This window comes from Charadrius vociferus, unplaced genomic scaffold, assembly GCF_000708025.1.
Source record: "Charadrius vociferus isolate BGI_N301 unplaced genomic scaffold, ASM70802v2 scaffold34, whole genome shotgun sequence".
In the NCBI taxonomy this organism is placed as follows: domain Eukaryota; kingdom Metazoa; phylum Chordata; class Aves; order Charadriiformes; family Charadriidae; genus Charadrius; species Charadrius vociferus.
In genome coordinates, this window is record NW_009647989.1 from 2,157,852 (window position 1) to 2,180,174 (window position 22,323).

Consider the following 22,323-nt stretch of genomic DNA (forward strand, 5'->3'; position numbering starts at 1 on the left):
GTCTATGCATGGCCTTGAGTTGTTAAAAACTCTAGGCCACAATTTCAGGTGCGGGCTCTTCATCAGACAGGGAATTAGTGCAGACCGACTGCTGTTTGACACTGGCTGGAAGTTAAGAAGGCAGACACTCTGGAGGAGCGGATCAGCCCAAATCTGCCATTCCTAGTATCTGCCAGAATTGGATCCAGGATTCACATCTACATTCGACGGAGGGATCTGGACAAGTTGGAGTGATGGGCCAAGGCTAATAGTATGAGGTTCAACAAAGCCAAGTGCTGGGTCCTGCACTTGCGTCACAACCCTGTGCAGCACTACAGGCTTAGGGAAGAGTGGCTGGAAAGCTGCCTGGCAGAAAAGGATCTGGGGGTGTTGGTCAACAGCCGGCTGAACGTGAGCCACTAGTGTGCCTGGGTGGCCAAGAAGGCCAACAGCATCCTGGCCTGTATCAGGAATAGTGTGGCCAGCAGGACTAGGGAAGTGATTGTCCCCCTGTACTTGGCACTGGTGAGGCGGCACCTCATTTTGTGCCCCTCACTACAAGAAAGACAGATGTGCTGGAGCATTTTCAGAAAAGGGCGACAAGGCTGGTGAGGAGTCTAGAGAACAAGTCTTATGAGGAGCAGCTGAGGGAACTGGGGTGGTTTAGTCTGGAGAAAAGGAGGCTGAGGGGACACCTTATCACTCTCTACAGCCACCTGAAAGAAGGTTGTAGCAAGGTGGGTGTCAGTCTCTTCTCCCAAATAACAAGCAATAGAACAAGGGGAAACAGCCTCAAGTTGCACCAGGGGAGGTCTAGGATGGATATTAGGAAAGATTTCTTCACTGAAAGGGTTGTCAAGTGTTGGAACAGGCTGCCCGGGGAAGCGGTTGAATCGTCATCCCTGGAAGTATTTAAAAGACGGGTAGACGTGGTGCTTAGGGACATGGTTTAGTGGTGGTTTTGGCAGTGTTAGGTTAATGGTTGGACTCTCTGATCTTAAAGGTCCCTTCCAACCATAACAATTCTATGATATTATGATTCTATGAATGTTCGAACCTAACCTTACAAAGTCAGGTGAAAAGATGGGAGGAATTGCTTTCCATTACCAGCTGAGGTATTAGTGTTGAACCTCAGCAACTCCCTGATGCAGATCACAGCACTAGATAATGTTTTCCTTTCTGTAAAGCCCAATGTCCAAAGAAATGGAAGTGCTTTATACAGTGATGCCTGGGTGTACCAGCTCCGTGCATCCTTAGCATGTCTGTGTCCTGTACATGAATAAACAAGATTTTACATCAATCACAGGCAAATCCAGGGACTAGAGCCCACAACGTTGAACCCTTTGTTCCCCATGAAACCCATGCACCCTCCTCAGTATGCAGCATCATGAGTTTAGGTATCACAGCCTCAAAACTTTGCCTTTCAACAGGCACAGTTCTTTTTAAGCTCTGCTAACCTTGGTGCATGGCTGCCAAGACCACCGTTGCTGCAGCTCAACTGTGCTGTTTCTGGTTTTAGCATATTATTCTCTTCTCCTTTAGAAATTCTAGGTACACTGCTGCAGTTGGGTGGTGTTTGTGGGTGATGTTTGGCTTATGATTCTGCTCTCCTGTGTTGCAGGTGCACTTCTGTACGCTATGACACAGACTTGCCAGCCACCAGCCTCATCATCACCTTCCACAACGAGGCACGCTCTACCCTGCTCCGCACGGTGAAGAGGTGAGTTCAGCAAGGGGTGCTGGGCCCAAATGATAGTGCCTGGAGGGGCGCTGGTGGAGCGTTAGGCATTTTCCAGCAGTTAGGCAAGCAGGGTGGCTGCAGTCCCCAAGTGCTTGTGATCTGCCTTCGAGCTGCTCCACCAGGACAGGTCAGGGGCTTGGATTGGCAGTGTGGGCTATCTTCAAAGACAGGGCATATCTGCAGTTAGCCGCTATATAGCCCCTGTGGGGGGAATCGTTAGCAACAGGAAAGGGGCTGCTGGGCTTGTGTCTGCAGGTGGGAACAGTCTGTATGAGCTTGGTTTGGAAGAGTGAGGGGCAGCCAAAGGGGACACTGTGTTGCTAGATGCAGCTGAGGGAAGGGGCTCAGGAGGGACTGTGTTCCATAAACAGGAATAAGCAGCCCTGCCAGGGCACATGTTACAGGAGCTGGGGCTGGCCCAGTGAGGGCAGGGGGCACAGCTCGTAAGCCTTTCAAGCAGAAGGCGATGAACTCGAAGTCTCGTGGAGACCAAGCCCTTGCGGTCTGAGCAGGTGCTCAGAGTCACTTGCTGGTAAAAAGTTGCTGAACCTGATAGCCCATCAGATCCTTGCTGGGGCTTTGCGCACAGACCCGGCTGAACCTGCAGGACACTTGCTGTCTTGTACCAGTGTCTCCTCATATCTGAGTGTCATCATCAGCGGCCAAATCTAACCAAGTAGATGGGTGGCATAGGGCCTGTCAGCATCCCCAAGTACACAGGAGCATGCAATTATCTGTACCACAGCAATGTTCCAGCTGCTCCTTCCCTTCCCCATCGCCCCCACAGAACCCAGGGAGGCTCTTTTCCTTTTAGTTTTTACACAAAAAATGCCCTCTGCCCTCTCTGACTTATCAAGTAATTTCTCAAAGGGTCTCTGAAGCCTGCAAGCAGGTCCAGGAACAGCCTGTGGAGACTGAAGGAAGAGTGAATTGTCTGGGTAGAAGGTTCAGCTGATGGTATCGCTAACATGAATGCATTATTCATCATCACCACTTCTTCCCCTGTCAGATCCTGTGGGCTTAGAGAAATGTGCTTTGTGAATAAATAACAGGCTTTTTCAAGTTGGCCTCATGGCTAGGAGGCTGGGTTTCTGTCTGCCAGGTTTGGTGCTACTGTGTTTCCCAAGGCTTGTATATATTGCATTAACACATTTTGCTTTTTTATCTCTATCATTTCTATTTCATTCGAACCATAAAATGAGTTCTACAGAACCACTGTTCAGAAAATGAGCAGATTTGTTTGGAACCACGGTGCTGCTAGGGCAACGGCAGGAGATTTCTGCCAATTACGTCATAGGTCAGACAATAAATGGTTAGGTGATCAGAAACCATGGTAGTAGGATCCTTAAGAAAATCTCAAGGCAGCCGATCAAGTAGCCAGATGCTGTGATAGTTAAAATGAAGAGAAGATGACATTCAGAGCAGTAGTAACATATCTAGAGAGAAAGTGATATCCAGGTCCTATGGAAGTGATGTGTACTAATAAGCAGATACGTGTTGCTAATGCGTTAACAGGTCAGTCTTGCTCAAAGCCAGGTCAACTAGAGTAGGTTACTGAGGGCTGTGCCTGGTCAGTTTTTAGTGTCTCCAAGGATAAAGACTCTGCAATCTCTCTGAGCATTCTCTTCTCAAGGCTAAACAACTGCAGCGCTTTCAACCTCATCTCATATGTCTCGTGCTCCAATCCCTTAATTAACTTTAGTGGTCCTTCACTCAACCTGCTTTAGCATCTCCCTCTTTTTCTTGTCGTGGGAAGCCCAGAACTGGACACAGCACTCAAGGTGTGGTATTACCAGTATCTCAGATGTGGTCTCCTGCAACCCAGAGCCCCCAACAAAGGCCTTGAGAAATGGATGACCCATCTGTTCAAATTGGTCCCTGCAATCCTGCTGCCACTGGAGGAGTGCTTTTGGAAGGGACTGGCTGCACTCTGCTGTGAATGGTGGGGTGGATGCCATTTCCTCCGAGACATCTGGCTACAGCTGGAGCCTTCAGTGCCAGACCAGTGGACATGATTGATTTACTCCTTGCTTACATCAAATGTCAGAAGTGTCCCTTTCTGACAAGGGATCCTGAAGGCTGAATTCTTCTTGGGCTCCACCATATTTGCGGTGTCACACAACCAAGCATTGGCTAGTAGCCTTGTCTTTGAAGCATGGAAAGTTTGACAACCATACACAGAGGTGAAGGCTCAGGTCGTGGCTGCACTGTTAGAATAGGTATGGGGCCGAGTCCCACTTTCAGGTTGACACTGATGTTACAGAGGGAGTTGAAGATTTCACAGTGCTCTTCAAGACCTCTTCTGTAACCCCAGAGTCCTGTCTTTCAGCAAAACGCATCTGAATGTACCAGGCTGACTTACTGCTGTGACTATAATTGTTGCTCAATTCACATACACAGTCAGTGCACCAAATGCTATGTAATTATTACTTTGCAGCACTTTGGAATAAGCCAAGTATCAAAGGGACAGGACCGTTCTCTTCTGTTTGGTTTATGACCTGGCTGTGAGTCTGCAGAGGACCACAGTGATACTAAGCAACAGGAGGCATAAAATTGCACTGCCTGCCTACCTGCTGACTAGTCAGGCTTGCAGCCTGTCATTATTTCTATATCCATAAGAGCTTTCTTAAGCTGGCTAGAGCATGATTATTAGGTGATTAGAATTAACCATTTGAGATGCACCTGGTGAACATTAAATGCCATTCAGCCGTTATTATGGGCCTTTTCCCAAGTTTAGTTATCATAATTACACTATAGGGATGCTAGAAGAGAAGTGGAGGTAGAAGAGGACAACTGATGGAAATGAGCAGCACTAAAAGCAAAATTTTCTGTGGCTGAAAACTTTTTTAGAGAATCATTCTTCAGAGGTGAGTAGAATAAGTACTACCAGTTGAAGTTTTCATACCTGAGAACTTCGCAAGCCTGGCTGATGAGTGCCTGAATTTGGGCACTCAAAAATCAGCTGTAAAACTTTGGCAATTTCTGGGAAGAAATATATGAAAAGGGTACTGGGATTGAACTAATCTTAAATTAATACTAGAGGGAGCCTAAGTGTGCTCCCCTGAGCCAGATACTGTCTTACTGTGTTACTGTGACAGCTGTGCAAAGTAGCTCAGCTGAGTGGCAATGCTGGTACCAAAAGGTCTTGGGAAGGGACCCAGGGATGAGACTCCTACATTACTCCTGCATATTTTTCAGGGTGATCTAAATGTGGCATTTCTAGGGGTCAGATCCTGATCTGCAGACCTTTCTTGCTGACCACACTGGCATGTGTGCTCACATGGACTTGCTCAAGCATGCCCGGCAGCTCAGCAGTTGCCAATTTCTCCCTGCTGCTGCTGGGTCGAAGCAATGGGAGTGATGTGCTGTTGTTGCCACTTGAGAATGGGGGAAATGTTTGTCTGTGAGGGAGAGAGGGAAATAGAGGCGTGACTCTGGGGATGAATAACTTCTTCCCTCCAGCACGCTGTCGCTTGTCCCTCCTGGTCCCCAGAGGCAGCATGGGCTGCATGCCTGCCTGCTGCTGTGGGCTCCAGCTATTTTCCTCCTCTCCCCTAGGTAAAGGCAACAGGCAGCTGGACCTGCTGCCCAGTCTGCACGTTGCCAGAGGGGTCACGCCAGTGCACCAATAAGCCATGCTGCCCCAGATCCTACTGGTCGCATGCGGGGAGTCCTTCAGACAAATTTTGTTCATTTGTTTTTGATGTAGAGGGAGACAATTGGTTAAAAATATCCAGCACAAGACTCAGAAGGGGAGTAGGGGGAAAAAATGGGAAATGGGCTATCCATCAGAACCTGTGAACATGCCAGTTCAAATGGCTTGTTTCTGGCATCTGCGGTCCTGCAGGAGACGTGTGTCAGTCAAGAGCTGCTTGCTTGCTTGATATCTCTTCCTCGGCAGGACATAGCTGTCACTCTTGAACCAGTTACTTGCTTGGCATCCTGTTCTCCCTCAGAAATAACTGTCACTCAAAAGGCATTTTGTGTGATTGATGTCTATGCCTGATTAGTCTTTAAGCGATACCATCACTTCTGCTGCAGTGACCATTCTTGCAGAAGGGAAAATCAACGGCTTTGTTGTCTCGTCCCTTTCTTTCTCTTTATTTCTGATTTCAGTTGGTATCGTGGGTACTCTTTGTCATTGGTGCAAATGTAAAGGTGAATAGTCAGGCTTTAAGTCAATGGACTTGAACAGCTGTCAGTGGTTTGGTGCCTATGCAGAGAGCCCGTATAAATTCTGATTAAAAGGATGCTGTTGTAATGCTGGAGCATTTGGTATAGCAACTCATTACAATGACAATTTAAATAATGGCAAAAGAGGAGATTATTTTAGAGCAAAGGAAAAAAAAAAAAAAGATGCTCCTCTGCTAACATCTGGAATAAACAAGATTATCTGTGAGCTGATGAGGGATGGACAGATCAGCAGAGGAGAGAAACTCATTGGCAATGCTGATGTGGTGTCATGTGACAGAGTAAGGACACTGATACTGAAAGAAGGAAGCTGTGAGAATAGACAAAGGAGGTAGGGAATCCGTGAGTTGAGGGGAGAACAGTCTGTGTTTCTGCTGTAAAAGCAAATTGTCTTTGGGATTTTGGAATCCTAATAATACATTTTGTGCCTAAAAGTAATCAATTGTCATGCCAGTCTCTGCACCTCATTGGAGGGAAATACTAGGATTACTGTGTTCCTTGTTAAAAAGGCAGACAATACAAAGTGCAAAGAAGATTAAGTACCTTTCTCAAGGTTCCACAGCAAATTATTGCAGAGCTGAGAGCAGAACTGGGCATTGAACAATGAGCTGTGAATTCCTTGAGGAGTGTTTTCTCTCTGCTTGGGAATCAGTGGACGGGTGAGGAAGAGGGAACAAAGCGTTTGCTTTTTTTTCCCCAGTTATGTTGAGTTGGAAGACCTGAAACTTGTGGATAAAATGCAAGCAACACTAATAGTCAGGCTAGTGGGAGAAGGTGTTGAATAATATTTTACAGCCATTATACTGCGGGATGCAGCCTGTCTGGGTCGGTTATGTTTGCATTGAGTTTGCACAGACAAGAATTTCAGTGCAAGGCAACCTTGTCTGTAAAATATGCAGATGATGGCTATGCTGGGAGAAGTGTGCTTATAAATGCAAAAAGGAACATCTCCCACTTCCCACCCCACCATACTAGAGAATGCAGAGAGGTATAAGCCTAGAGAAGCAAATGAGATTCAGCTTTCAAAAATGCAGGCTCAGTCATCTAGGGACATAGAAGCTCAAAATACAAATACTCTCAGAGACATATGAAGCAGCATAAATCTGAAATAGAGTGGAATGTGATACTGAGTAGCAGAACAGTCAGGATTTTGCTGTATGAGACAGCAGAAAACTCTCCCAAACTGAGGAAACTTTGGCTCTGTATGCAAAGCCCTCAGTGATGCTACTTAACAAGATGGTAGTTTGTTTCTCTACAGTTCCATTCCTGGGAGTATGGATTACTCTTGTCTGTTTTCTGCATAGCACAAAAAAGCCAAAGACAAAAAAAGGAAAAAAAGCAAACAGTCTTTGTGCAGAATCGCTCAAAATCAGAAGAGCAGGTGCCAGTGAAACAAGATGGATTGCTAGAACCAAGAGAACAGTGTTTACCTCTGTTTTTTAATATTAAAGTTTGCTTAGCCGTCCTCATCACTGGGGTGACGAAATCTTGTTGAAGGCAATGAGGATCCACCTATGCACAGAGGCATTGGAGAAGGAGGCTCGAAGGGGGAATATGCAGTGTGTTTGTAGTAGAGCCGGGGAGGAACTTGAAGAGGGTCAAGGAAAACTAGTCTTAAAACATCTTAATCAAATGAGAGGGACAAAGAGGTTGGAATCAGACTGCTCTGACTCCAGGGTACCAGAGTGCATCAACCTCTGAGGAGGGCAGAAGCTTTTATCCCCCTTCCTTGTGTGTGAAAGTCCCCGCGTCCTGCAGATGCAAACCCACTGCAGTAATAAACCTCAAATCCAGAATCTTGCAAAAGAAAATTGCCTCCCTCCCAAAGAAGGGAATTGGTGAGAAAGCCCCAGCAGGCCTCATATGTGTCATTAAGGCAGAGGTCCTTGCTGGGGAAAGTGGCAGCTCTTTCCACTCCTGGGCAGTGATGAGCTTTGCCCAGAGCCTGGCAGATGGGAATGGCCTCCTGGCTGCCTTGAGGCAGGCGGTGCTCTCCTCTTTGCCTCTCTGTTTAGAGGCAGAGAGCATGCCACAGCATCCTTTGCTAGCTGACCCCAGGCAAGCCCTGCAGCCAGCTTCCTGTCTGTGCATCCTTGTAAGGTCCGGCTGAGATGCCATAGCTCTCTGGGATATTCCTGTTTGCAGTTTGGCGCCTGCCAGTGAACCCTGGTACAACGGCAAGGTTACCTCTTCCACATTACTGTAGTTTGGTATTCCTGCTGTAATAGCAGATTTGTATCAGTCCTACCATTGTTGTTATTGTGGCAGCTCACAAAGATTGTCTTTTTCCTCCCTGGGTCCCTGCAGTGTCCTGAACCGGACCCCTCCCAGCCTCATCCAGGAGATTATTTTGGTAGATGACTTCAGCTCAGATCGTAAGTATGGACGTATTTCCCTCGTACTTGTTTCTTCCCTTCAGTTTTCCCCTTTTTTGTTTGCTGTGTTCAGTCCCCCTCCCTCACAGAGATTCCCTCTTGTCGGTATACAAGAGAAAAAGAAAAGAGGAAGTTTTTCTGTGTTTAGTTTATGTCCGTGCATGGCAGAGGCCAGAGCTTCTTCCTCTTTATTTCTTTCTGTTGGGTCGTCCCTTTCTGTCAGCTTGGCATCTTTGGCCAGGTTGCCAGAGATCTCTGTCTAGTTTCATTATGCACCATTTTAGCCCAGATATGTATGTAGCAATGGTGTACGTGAGCAGAATGGGCAATTACAAACCAAGAGAGACCAAAAGGATGTAGCGGAGTGTACAGAAAATTGCTGCCTGGGGTCCTGCAGGCAGGCTGAGGCAAGACTCTCTGCCTGCCTCCATGTGTCTGGGATCCCAGGCATCCCTGTGGGAGGTCGTGGAAGGGTTATTGTTTTGGGCAGTGCCATACCTTCTTCTGCAGCTTGGCACAGGGATGGAGTGTCTTCTGCATGAGTCCCACCAGACCTGCAGACTGGAGGCTATGGTCTCTTTCCATCTGTACAGTTGCTCTTGCCTCCTGGATGCTGTGTAGTAGTGGTGAGGTGGTGGGGACAAGAGATTTCTGGCTTCTCCCGTGATGTGCACTAGTTTCAAGGACAATCTAGTTGTGTGTCACTTATAATAATTGATAATTACTCCTTCAGAACACTTTACAGATAGCTGAGAATGCCCACCTTGGCCTGCTGAGGTAAGGAAGTGTTTCTCTCTTGATTTTACAGCTAAATGCTTGTGTAGCTTTGGCCAAAAAAAAATTTAAAGGTGGATGCTGAGATTAGGGGTTTAGCTTTCTGAGGGTCTTAGAGCGTGATTTGGATAAGGACTGAGCTGTGCCTAGCTGTTGGAGTTGGGTGTTTCTGAGCACCTCCAACAAGCAGACCTAAATGTCCCATATGGCAGGGAGGTTGGTACTTGATGATCTTTAAGGTCCTTTCCAACCTAAACCATTCTATGATTCTATGATATTCGACATCTAGAAATTCAATTCTCAATGGCCAAGGTGTACCAGATCGACACTGATGGATCTCAGGGACCTCTACTGCACAGGGCTTGGCCAGAAACTCCTGTTTAGGCTCCTAGGTAAATGGAAAGATTTTTAAAACGTCCTGTCCTATGACAGCTCTTATTTTTCTCACTGGCAGCTGGATATTTCTGTATACAGCTGGTCCCCTGAGGCACCTGCATGGAGGCACTTTAGTGCATATTTGAGGTCTGATGCTTTGCTTTAATATACACCTCGGTTTCTCCAAAGATACAGAGAGTTTGTAAGCTCTGGCAAGTAGTTACAGTCAGAGTGATGTGCTCCACTCCCAGAAAGTGAATGACTTGATAAGGATTCTTGTACTTACCTGAAGTTGTGACTTGGCCAAGATGAGTGTTGCCTTCCCTTGTAGCAGATACCCAACAAGATCTCGGTACTCTGTAATTAAGAGCACCTGCTACTTCTCTTGGATGATGCAGCAGCTGCCAAAGTGCCCGCGCAAGAGCAGTATTTCAGATTGCATGTATCCTTGAGAATGGAAGTGCTCCTGCAGGAGCATGCCAAGAGATGCATTTTGGCTAATGGCCTTTGCATTCTCCCCAGAGCACTCAGTCTGTGGGAGGATGACAGCGGGAAAGGGGATGTGTGAGACATGAAAAGGGACAAACGATAAACATGGAAACTGGCGTGAACTTGGTGGAGCAAGGGAAAAGAGTGAGTTAGAAACTGTTATTCCTGTGACCTCTGCTAGAGGGGTGCATGTAGTGACAGGACGAGGGGGAATGGCTTTAAACTGGAAGAGGGCAGGTTTAATCTAAACATTAGCAAGAAATTTTTCACTTTGAGGGTGGTGAGGCACTGGAACAGGTTGCCCAGAGAGGTTGTTGAGGCCCCGTCCCTGGAGGTGTTCAAGGCCAGGCTGGACTTGGCCTTGGGCAACCTGGTCTAGTCAGAGGTGTCCCTGCCCATGGCAGGGAGGTTGGAACTCGATGATCTTTAAGGTCCTTTCCAACCTAAACCATTCTATGATTCTATAATAGAGAACTAAAGACCCAGTGGTCAGTGGTACAGCTGGGCTGGAGCCAGTAGCTGTTCTTCTCTGTCATCTTCCTTGGGCAATGTAAATGAGGGACTGCAGGAACTTCTGGCAAGCTGCCAGCAAAGCCCTCAGTCAGGCATCCATGTGTTAATGTAACGGTGTCTCCAAGGAAGTGGGTCACATCCCTGTGGCCTTTATTGAATAAAATCAAGTAGAAACTTCCCTGAGAACAAACGGTGGGAAATGCCCAGACGAGCCGCTGAAGGCAAAGAGAGTGGATGAGATCACTTTATATGACAGGACTCTCTTTTACGTGACACTTTGGTGATTTGCAGCCCTGGCTCCCCGCAGTCCTTCTGTTTCATCAGTGCTTGGTTGCCAGTACATGCCCCGTTGTTCTTGTGAAACACCGAGCATGGGAGGGCGAAGGCCTGGCTGCTCGGAGTATCGGGAAACACGGGCTCAGCTGTCCGAGGAAGACAGCATGCAAGCAGTGCTTTTCTGTGTACTCTATAGACAAGAGGATTAAGGCCATCAGACTGATTAATGTGATGTTAAGTGAAAGCAGAATTTCCCCTCCCATGGAGAAGCAGGAGAACAGTTAATTGGAGCTCTCTGTTGAGGCCAAATAATTCATGCATGTGTGCCAAATGTTTTTTTTTTTTTTTGCCTTTCCTAAGCTGAGGACTGCCAGCTCCTTACTAAGATCCCAAAGGTGAAGTGTCTACGAAACAACCGGCGAGAAGGTGAGTGTGGAAAGCTTGGCAGGTACAAAGATTTTGCAGATTTTCCCACATGGCCCTGTTTGCTTGCCGGCTGCTTGCATGTTGTTTCTTACGGTTACAGTTTGTTTTTTCACCACTAGCTTGGTGTCCTAGTTTAGAGGCTCTGTGGAGGGAGAACCTCACTTATCGACTCTCAGGCTTCAGGGCTCTCATTTTGTACTTTAAATAATGAGAAGTGGTGTCCAGAGGCCCGAGCTAGAACAAGGACCGCAGTTTAAGATCTTTATGGACATAGATGAGGATGTAAGTCTTATACTTTTAAACCCAGAGTGCAAGCTAACAAGCCGTCTAGGAGGTGTTGGAAAGGGAATAACAATCATATCTATCATAAATAGATACAATTAAGGAAAGTTATTTCTCATATATCTCCTATGCGCATAAATGGTAATGCTGACTTTCGCAGCTGCTCTTCAGCTTGACTCACATGTGCTGGCTTATTTCTAAACCTGTCAGTGCACAGCAGGCCTGGAGCGAGGATCTGGAAGGGGAAACGGGAGTCACTGCTCAGTTCAAAAGGGCATCCCAGATAGTGGGATTGTCTGTAAGAAAGTATGGAGACATTTGAGAGCCAGCTTGACATTTCTGACTGCAGGGCAGAATAAAGGACAAGTGGGAATAAAGCAGATAAGCAGTAAGAAAGACAACAAGCAGGGAGTAGAGCGTGGTCCCACGGAAGCGGTGAGAGAGGCAACAGGATGCCCTGATGGGAGAGACGCTGAGCAGGCAGCAGCAAGGTACCTGTAGGGAGGGCTGGAAGTGAAGGGGGACATCATCAAGACAGGAACCAGGTGAAAGCTCAGTGGCATGGACAGAAGTCGCAGGTGAGGTCATTCTTTGTCTGCTGGGAGGGCTTAGCTGACAGCGTCCTCTAGGGGATGCCCTGCTAAAGCTGCTCTCTGCTCCTGGTGGAGGTGTGATGTTGGAGAACCACCTGTTCTCCTGTAATGGCCACACAAAGTATTTTATTTTCTGAAGCAGGTTTGGCCGTTTCCCTTCCTGACCTTCCTGCTCCTCTGCTGTCCTTTTCTCATTGTAGGGCTGATTCGCTCTCGGGTGCGAGGAGCTGAAGTGGCCACTGCTGACATCCTCACCTTCTTGGACAGTCACTGTGAAGTCAACAGCGAGTGGCTGCAGCCAATGCTTCAGAGAGTGAAAGAGGTGAGCACCATCTCCCCCTCTGGAATGGATGGGGCTGACCTGTCTTCTGCTGGTGAATCCTCTGCCCTCATATGCCATCAGCAGCAGAGGACAGCATTGTCAGGTACTCCTCAGAAAGGCTATCACAGAGGAAGGTACAGCCTGAGCTAGATGGGCAAGAGATCCCTGACAGGCTTTTGTATTCTGCTAATGTGGCAGGGCAGGAGGTGCTCAGTGATGGGATGCAATGGTGAACGTTTGAACCACTGACTTATACCTCGGGTCTCCTGCAGGTGCTGTGCTTTCTAGTCCTGTCCACCTGTACATAGGATAGCCACTTCTGCAGCACACACTGTGCAATTTTTCCATGGTGGCCATCTCCCTTCTTGCTGCTGGAGCCTCCCCTCTGCCTTGTCACTGCCAAAACTTTCCTTCCATTAGTGCTCCTGACGGGCTGCCAAAGCACATCACCTGCATGCAGATGACTTCCTAGCACAGAGGAGCTGCCTGTGAGTGCAGGAATGTCCCTTTACTGGTTCAGTTGGGAGAGGATTTACATGAGGCTGGAAGAGTGAAATTAAGGCAAGACTATTAGCAGCTGTCACCTTGACTGCGCTGTAGCACTGGACGGGGAGACGTATGGCTCCGCTGTAAGAGTAAACTGGGGAGAAGTGATGGGAGAAGTCGCAGCCATGCGTGCAGGTGGCAGAGATTGATCCCATACTCTGAAAGGAGGATTCTTTGTAGTAATGGGCCCCTAGAGAAGGGGTGGAGGCTCTAATGTTGCCTTGTATTCATGTCTGCTTGGCTTAATATGAAGGAGCAGAAGAAGGTAAAACTTCAGGATTGATGACTTAAAAGCTCCTGCTTTTTATTCCTGCTCAATAAATCCTCCATCTCAGAAGCCCATAAATGTTTTCTTTACTACTGCTCCTTTAGTCAAGCTGCAGCAGCAACAGCATAGGGGTCCTTAAGCAGAAAACCTCAATAGTTTCTTCAGGGAAAGATCTAAGTTGCAAAAGCTTGGATGCTGTCTCCGGTATTATTTAGTGAGCAGATTTCAAGTCAGCCTATTTCTGACCTACTTCCTACATTTCTGATGTGCATCCTAGTTCAGATTTCAGTCTTGCCCTGCCCAGTCCTAGCACTGGCTGGTTGGAGCAGTGACTGGAGCACCAGGCCACCAGGGGGGTTCAGGCTGGGCAGACATGCTCTCGCTGTGCAGCCATCACAGCACGGAGGGGAATAAACATGAATGACAGCTCTTACCTAGGGTATGCCATCGTGGCCAAGTGCACTACAGCAGGAGGAACTATTGCAAGGCACAAAATGAAGGTTTGATAGGAAAGGCATGGAGGCTGCCAGCTGTCCGATAACAAGATGCTGTTTCTGGCATTGCCAGCTCTCTTTTTCATCCTATATTTCAGCTGTTACAGGACTGTCTTTAATGACCTGTCTCATGTTGTTGAGAAATTGTTATAATCTCAACTTCTGCCTAATAAAACAATTGCAAAGGAAAACTGTAAATATCTATAGCCCTTAATGCCAATAAACTACCCCCAATGTCTTAATATTATAATATTATGTTTTTTTCAGTTTGCATCATTATTCTTAAGTGTTGGGTCTTGATTTCATAGTCTTTGTTAGGAAGATGCTTTATTAGTGGGTTGATCATATCTAGGCTGATGATAATGAGTTAATTCCGTCCCTGGTGCGGCAATCAGATTATTATCCCCTTTTAGTGTTTCAGATAGGGAGCGACGATGTAGTAAGAAGAACGCCAAGAGCAATGAAGAAGGATTTCAGGGCCCTAGGGCGACTAGTTAAGGGATCAGGAGCCCAAGTCTTGTTTTCTTCTGTCCCTCCTGTTGCAGGGAATGATGAGGAGGTTAACTGGAAGAGCCAGCAGGTCAATGACTGGCTCCGAACTTGGTGCCACAGACAGGGTTTTGGGTTCTTCGATCATGGCCTGATTTACAGAACACCAGGCCTGCTGGCAGCAGATGGGAAAAGCCTGTCATGCAGGGGGAAAATAGTTCTTGGAACAGAGTTAGCAGGGCTCATTGGGAGAGCTTTAAACTAGATTTGAAGGGGGATGGGTATGTAACTGGGCTCGCTAGAGAGGCGCCTGGGCATAGTAGCTCAGCAACTGTGGGGCCGAGCACTAGTATTTTTGATAATCAGATGCCCGACCACTCCTCAAGGGCAAAAACTACACACTCATTGGCTTTTCTGAAATGCCTGTACACCAATGCGTGTAGCATGGGGAATAAACAAGAGGAGTTAGAGATCTGTGTGCGGTCGCAGAACCAGGATCTCATTGCAATTACTGAGACGTGGTGGGATGGCTCACATGATTGGAACACTGTCATGGAGGGCGATGTTCTTTTTAGGAAGGATAGGCTGGCGAGGCGAGGCGGTGGAGTTGCTCTTTATGTGAGGGAGCAACTGGAATGTATCGAGCTCTCCCTGGGAACAGATGATGAGCAAGTTGAGAGCTTGTGGGTAAGGATCAAGGGGCAGGGTAATATGAGAGACACAGTTGTGGGTGTCTATTACAGGCCACCTGATCAGGATGGGGAAGTTGATGAGGCCTTCTACAGACAGGTGAGAATCGCCTCACAATCACAGGCCTTGATTCTCATGGGGGACTTCAACTACCCTGATATCTGCTGGGAAGGCCACACAGCCGGGCATGTACAGTCCAGCAGGTTCCTCCAGTGCATTGATGACAACTTTTTGACTCAGGTGGTGGAGGAGCCTACAAGGAGAGGTGCTTTACTGGACCTGATACTGACAAAGAGGGACTGGTGGAGGATGTAAAGGTTGGGGTCAGACTGGGCTGCAGCGATCATGAGAAGACAGAGTTCAGGATTAAGTGTAGAATAGACAAAATGACAAGTAGAGTTGAAACCCTAAACTTCAGGAGGGCTAAATTTGATCGTTTCAAAGAATTGCTTGGGCAAATCCCATGGGAAAGGGCTCTAGAGGGTAAGGGGGCTCTAGAGAGCTGGCTGCTATTTAAGCATCACCTCCTCCAAGCTCAGGATCAGTGCATCCCAAAGAGAAAGAAATCAGGCAAGGGGAGAAGGAGACCTGCATGGCTGAGCAGGGACCTTCTGAAAAGGCTCAGGTGGAAGAAGGGAGTTTACAATAGGTGGAAGAAGGGGCTGACTGCTTGGGAGGAATACAAGAATGCTGTCAGGGTATGCAGGGAGGAAACAAGGAAAGCCAAGGCAGCCTTGGAATTGAACCTGGTGAGGGATGTCAAGGCCAACAGGAAGGGTTTCTTTAAGTATATAGGAGACAAAAGGAAAACTAGGGAAAATGTGGGCCCGTTGTTGAATGAGACAGGTGCTGTGGTGACGGATGATGCAGAGAAGGCGGAGTTGCTAAATGCCTTCTTTGCTTCTGTCTTCACTGTTGGGGCCAGTCCTTGTGAGACCCAGACTTTGCAGGTAACAGAGAAAGTCTGGGCAAAGCAAGACTATCCCTTGGTTGACGAGGAGCACGTTAAAGATCAGTTAGATAAACTGGATATACACAAGTCCTTGGGCCTGATGGGATGCACCCTCGGGTGCTGAGGGAGCTGGGGGAAGTCATTGCTGGGCCTCTCTCCATTATCTTTGAAAGGTCCTGGAGGACAGGTGAGGGGCCTGAGGACTGGAGGATAGCCAATGTCACTCCAGTCTTCAAAAAGGGCAGGAAGGATGACCCGGGAAACTACAGGCCGGTCAGCCTCAGCTCCATCCCTGGGAAGATGATGGAGCAGCTTGTTCTGGGAGTCATCTCAAAGCACCTGGATGAAAAGAAGATGATCAGAAGTAGTCAACATGGATTCACCAAGGGGAAGTCATGTCTGACTAATCTGATAGCCTTCTATGACGAAGTAACTAGATGGGTGGATGAGGGGAGGGCAGTGGATGTTGTCTACCTTGACTTTGGCAAGGCTTTCGACACTGTCTCCCACATCATCCTCACAGGCAAGCTTAGGAAGTGTGGGTTAGATGAATGGACAGTGAGGTGGATTGAGAACTGGCTGACAGATAGAGCTCAGAGGGTTGTGGTTAGTGGTGCAGAGTCTAGTTGGAGGTCAGTAACAAGTGGTGTCCCTCAGGGGTCAGTACTGGGCCCAGTCTTGTTCAACATATTCATTGATGATCTGGATGAAGGGATAGAGTGTACCATCAGCAAGTTTGCTGATGACACAAAACTGGGAGGAGTGGCTGACACGCCAGAAGGCTGTGCCGCCATACAGCGAGACCTCGCCAGGCTGGAGAGTTGGGCAGAAAGAAACCTTATAAAGTTCAACAAGGGTAAGTGTAGGGTGCTGCATCTGGGGAGGAATAACCCCATGCACCAGTACAGGTTGGGGGCTGCCCTCCTGGAGCGCAGCTCTGTGGAAAGGGACCTGGGAGCCCTGGTGGACAACAGGATGACCATGAGCCAGCAATGTGCCCGGGCGGCCAAGAAGGCGAATGGCATCCTGGGGTGCATCAAGAAGAGTGAGGCCAGCAGGTCGAGGGAGGTCATCCTCCCCCTCTACTCTGCCCTGGTGAGGCCGCATCTGGAGTACTGTGTCCAGTTCTGGGCTCCCCAGTTCAAGAAGGACAGGGAACTGCTGGAGAGGGTCCAGCAAAGGGCAAAGAAGATGATTAGGGGATTGGAACATCTCTCCTATGGAGAAAGGCTTAGGGACTTGGGTCTCTTTAGTCTAGAGAAAAGAAGATTGAGGGGGGATCTTATTAATACTTACAAATACTTAATGGGAGGATGCCAGGGGGATGGGAGCAGTCTTTTTTCAGTGGCGCCCAGTGATAGGACGAGGGGAAATGGGCTTAAACTTGAACATAGGAAGTTCCATCTTAACATGAGAAGGAACTTCTTTACTTTGAGGGTAGTGGAGCACTGGCACAGGCTGCCCAGAGAGGCGGTGGAGTCTCCCACTCTGGAGACATTCAAAACCCGCCTGGACGCTGTCCTGTGCAACCTGCTGTAGGTGACCCTGCTCTGGCAGGGGGGTTGGACTAGATGATCTCCAGAGGTCCCTTCCAACCCTAACCATTCTGTGATTCTGTAATTCAAGGATGGCTGAGCAGAAGGTGTGCTGTCAGTAGGTATGAAAAACAAGCATAAAACCTTTGGGACAGTGATTCATGCCGTGTGACTTGGGCAGAAGATAAAGAGCTGTTTCTTAGCAGCACTCCTGGGTGTTGGGGTCCCAGGCTTCATTCCCCGCATCCATGGCATGCAGCTGGCTAATACCCGCCGTCCCCATGTTTGGATGTAGTGCCCATGGATCCCTTGCTCAGCTACCAGAACTATACTGAAGAAGACAGGCAAAGATTTACATGTGCAGCTTTGTGTTTTCTGATCTCTGGCAGCTTTGCCAGATGTTCAAAAAAAGGCTGACTTTTTTTTTCCCCTGTTCTCTGTCTCCCTCAGGATTATACCCGGGTGGTGAGTCCAATCATTGATGTTATCAGCCTGGATAATTTTGCCTACCTGGCAGCATCAGCAGATCTGCGGGGAGGTGGGTGTAACAGCATGTTTAAGTTAGGCCTGAGGGATGGTCCATGCAAAATAATTGCTGTTCTCTTCAGCTTTCTAAGAAAACAGAGTGATGATCTTTTCTGATGGGTTCTCTGTCCTCCTTTTCCTGCAACTTGCCAAGTCAGATTTTTTTGCAGAGTTAGAACAAAACCCAACTAGTATTTACCTCTTGAGCTTGCATCACTGTCACAACATTTTGCAATTTCAGGGGTTAGTTAACGGATTAAGTGTATCACCGTGCCCTCCCTACCCTACATGTACACGAGAGTCTGACCGGTGCTTCCAGTTGCTGTTCCTATCTGTCAGGCTACCTCATGGAATCTTCTGAAAAGCATTTTCACCTCTATCCTGGCAGTTGAGGAGCCTTGCAGCTGTTCCTGTGGTCACCCACAGTGCCTGATCTGTGGCTGGGGTTCACTGCTGCACTGCTTGCCTGCCAAAGGCTACTCATTCTGTGGCTACCCTTAACAACGGTACAATGTTAGTGACTGTGCTGTGCTCAACTGTCCACCACAGGCCAACTATAAATAAGTGGTAGTATTGAAAGAGGTGATGGTTACGGTCTCCTCCAACCCATGCTATTCTGTGATACTGCAATTCTATGATTCTGTCTGCAGGCCTTTGTTCCCAGAATACTTCACATCCCACAAAGTGATTTGATTAAAGCCTCGTAACTTTGGCAGACAGGGAAGTGTAAGACTGGGCAAAATGCAATTACATCTCACACTGACAACACTGTCCTGAAGATACGGAGTGCAATTGAGCAGAGATTTGTAATGCTAAGGGATGAGGATGCCAAGACAGAAGCTGGTGACTTCTTAGCTACATTAGGATAGACTCTTGCCATTTTGGGTAAACCATGAGGGAGGTCAAGGAAGGAAGGCAGGGATAGCCTGTGAGGTAAAGGTGGAGACTATGACATAAGCTAGTAGAAAAATATTAACAAAACCTATTTGATGTGGTTTTTTTTTTCCTTCTCAGGGTTTGACTGGAGCCTTCACTTTAAGTGGGAACAGATTCCTATAGAACAGAAGATGTCCAGAACAGACCCAACTCAGTCTATAAGGTAGCTGTCTCTGATGGACTATGTACAGTCCTCCAAATGCCTTTGCTAAGCCTTCATCTGTATGACAAGGAGTGTACAGGGACTGCCTTGTTGAGGACAAAATGCCAGAGCATTCACTGGATGATGACAAACTCTTCATGTTAATTTCTGAATGCATTGAGGTCTGTACCCTGATTCTGAGAGTATTACTCCCTGAATATTGCAAGAATAGCAATTATAGGCTTGCTTGTAGGCCTGCCACCTCCACCCGCCACCTCTTCTGTATGTTTGGTTTTGTGATCTCACTCAACACTCTGAATGCCTCAGAAACCCCTTTGGGGTTTTCTAATTACCTCCATTTTCCAGGTGAAGAATTAAGGAATGAAGCAGCCAAACAGTCACCCAGGAAGTGTAAAGCAGACTTGGGAACTGAATCTGGCCTAGTAAATTGGGCCCAGAATTATCCTCCCCTCCTAAATATGTGTATTCATGGACAAAACGGACTGTTGGCTGGAACAGTTATTGCCAGACTTGCTGCTGTGTACATGGCTCTGAGGAATGTAGAATATGACAAAACCTAATACAAAAAGTCACAGTGCTTGTCTGTATAGGCAGACAGCTCCCTGTTTGTATAAAAAATATCATTCAATTTCTTTGTGTAATTTGTGAGCCTGTTCTGTACTCCAGAAGCAACCAGCTTGTTAACAGCAGAGCAGTACATTCAGCAAAGTCTCTCACACTGTGTCTACTTGGTGAACACAGTCATCAGATGTTGCCCCTGTCATTCCTTCACACTGTGTGTATTTGTATAAATGCAAAAGACACAGAATTACTCATGTAGTGCTTGCAGGACCATCTAACAAAGGCAGAAGGATGATCTAGTGAGGGGGATCTCAGAAGCCTGCTGCAGGTTCGTGTCCCAGCTCTATTTTTCTCTATTTTTTCTACTATTTTTCTCTTTTAAATGAGATATGATTTGTCAAGCCTGGACAAATTGTTCCCCCTCTAAAATGAAAATGGTGGTGCTATATATACATGTGATTATTTTGTATGGGCTTGTTTTTTCTTTTCCAGAACCCCTGTCATAGCAGGAGGCATCTTTGTGATTGACAAGTCCTGGTTTAACCACCTGGGAAAATACGATACTCAAATGGACATCTGGGGAGGAGAAAACTTTGGTAAGTTTAAGGTGTTCCAGGGGAATGACATGCTAACGCAGAACCACTTCCCAGTCTTCATCGCCTACCAGAACTCTCCTTTTGAGAAATCTCAGCTGCATGTTGATGTCAGGCTAGGGACATGGTCAGGTAATCCCCATGTTGGTCAGAAGTGCATTGCTGTCAGCTTTGTGCAAAGTAAACAGAGGCTTTTTCGAGCAGCACTATCACAGGCATATGCACTATTATACAGGTGCTTCCACAGTACAAGTAAGAAAGAGGAACCTCCTGATATTTAAATTGTTGCTTGGTTTTGGAGAATATTCCTCCAGTCCTTCACATGATAGTCTGTGTTGCCCCTGCTCTGAATTGGACAGTCACTCCTACGCTCTCTTCTTATACCTGTTCCTCTTTCCCAGATAAGTCTGAGTTGCTCTCCCAGCTTGACAGATCAGAAGGATGTTTTTCCTAATAAAATAAGCCTCTTTGTAAGTGGAATTTGGGTACAAATAGATTAAGAATTTGGACATTTAGAAGCAGATTAGGGCATCACAAACATCTGAAGAATGAGGCCCAGGGTAGTCTGTCCACTCAAGTGCTGTTTTCTTACAGGACATGGTGCTGAAACCCATCTCCTTGCACTTAATGGTGGCACAGATATTCCAGGCATCTCTTTGCCCCGTGTGAAGGGATGCTGCAGTGTCGCCAGGTGTTAGTGACAAAAGGAAGAGGAGTATTGAAGAGAGGTTCACAGAGACCTCATGTATTTGAGGCATTCATTTAGAAATTATGCAGGTGGAGCTGAAGAGATAAAAGCCTTACTCTGTTTTGCAGTCACCTTAAATAGACTTTTCTGTAGCTAATGCTGCCAAAAAAATATTCTGTTTCTACAGTTTCCATAAATGTCACAGATTTGTAAATAAATCCCTTTAAAGAAGAATTTATATGGTGTTTTCTGGCACTTGGAGGACCAATTAGAAAGAAAGAAATAGTCAGGAAGAGGAAACTTGTTTCTCCGAACACAGCTGGGAGAGCTGCCTCTTTCTGAAATGCTCTCTGAAACCAGGAAATAATATTTTTGGCTCATAACAGCGTATCAAGGTACCACTTTTTTCAAACAAAGTATATAATAATGAGTGCTTGTTCTCTATTTTCCGAGGTCTTGCTTCAGTTTTATGATATTCATGATGTTAAAAAGAGACACTAAATGGGGCTTGCATTGGAATCTCAGCAGTGCTAGTAGCATCAGCTAAGCATTGTAGGCAGAAGTAACAGGCAGCCTTTACGCAGGCATGAAGATCCCCTTCTCCTGTGTCCCTCGGACTCCTCTGCTGAGCCAAACTCAGCTCCTTGCTGTTCACCAGCCCCGCTCCAGCTGCAGAGCCACTTAGCCATCCTGCCAACCTCCGAGCTGCAACTGTGTAAAAGCTGTAAACCCCAAAGAGAAAGAAAAGCTGTAAACCCCAAAACAGAGAAAGAATATTTCTTTAGGCTTTTGGTTGTCTGCTCCTGCCCACCTGGGAGACCAGTTTTGTTGTTTAGTGCATGTGTCAGTAGCTTGATGCTAAGGAGAGCTCTCTGCCATAAGTGGCAGTAAATTACCTGCACGCCCATAGCCCTTCTTGCACGTAGAGCTGATCAAAACCTCCACAGAATTGCTTCATTCTCTTTCAAATTGCTCTTGTAAAGCCTGGCAGGGGCTGAGCCAGGCTGTGTGGGGCTGGGCCAGGTGTGCAAGGCTTGCCAGTTTTGCCTTGTGTGGTTCTGTGTAAATTCGTTGTCTCCCATCACTTGTCTCTTATCCTGTACCTCCACTCTTCACTTAAGAGGGCAAAGGTGAGTGCACGATGCTCTGTTTAATGGGGCCTGTCCCTGGGCCGCATTGCCACACCACCACTGTGATGATTGCAATGGGAAGGTATTTTAAAAAGAAAACAGACTACTTTTCTGTTTTAAAGCTAATTTTTGTTCAGCTCCTCAGCATAATGTGAGGCAACAAATCAACCAGTGGCTTCTACATTGAGCCTGTTGCTGTTGCATGGCGGAGGGGTAGAAACCAACCTGTATTTGACAACAAAAAGTATTAGTTTTCCGTGAAGTATTTGGAATTGTTTATTTCCCCTCTTCAAAAAAGCTTTCCATACTTAATTGAAAATCAGATTTTGCGATCAAGCAAAAATGTTGATAATGTTCTGAAACACTATTTTTATTACAAGTTACAATTTTGAGTGGAAAGGAACTGTTTTGGTAAGG

The 22,323-nt window shown here is 47.0% G+C and overlaps 1 protein-coding gene across 1 annotated transcript in view; it reads left to right on the forward strand.

The window, feature by feature from the left end:
• Positions 1–22,323, forward strand: part of GALNT16 (polypeptide N-acetylgalactosaminyltransferase 16) — a 39,404-nt gene that overhangs the window by 2,250 nt on the left and 14,831 nt on the right. Inside the window, exons 2-8 of the mRNA XM_009883494.1 lie at positions 1,601–1,699; positions 8,219–8,286; positions 11,074–11,139; positions 12,215–12,336; positions 17,761–17,848; positions 18,850–18,934; positions 19,988–20,091. Coding sequence (XP_009881796.1) covers positions 1,601–1,699; positions 8,219–8,286; positions 11,074–11,139; positions 12,215–12,336; positions 17,761–17,848; positions 18,850–18,934; positions 19,988–20,091 — 632 coding nt within the window. The remainder of the gene's footprint in view (positions 1–1,600; positions 1,700–8,218; positions 8,287–11,073; positions 11,140–12,214; positions 12,337–17,760; positions 17,849–18,849; positions 18,935–19,987; positions 20,092–22,323) is intronic.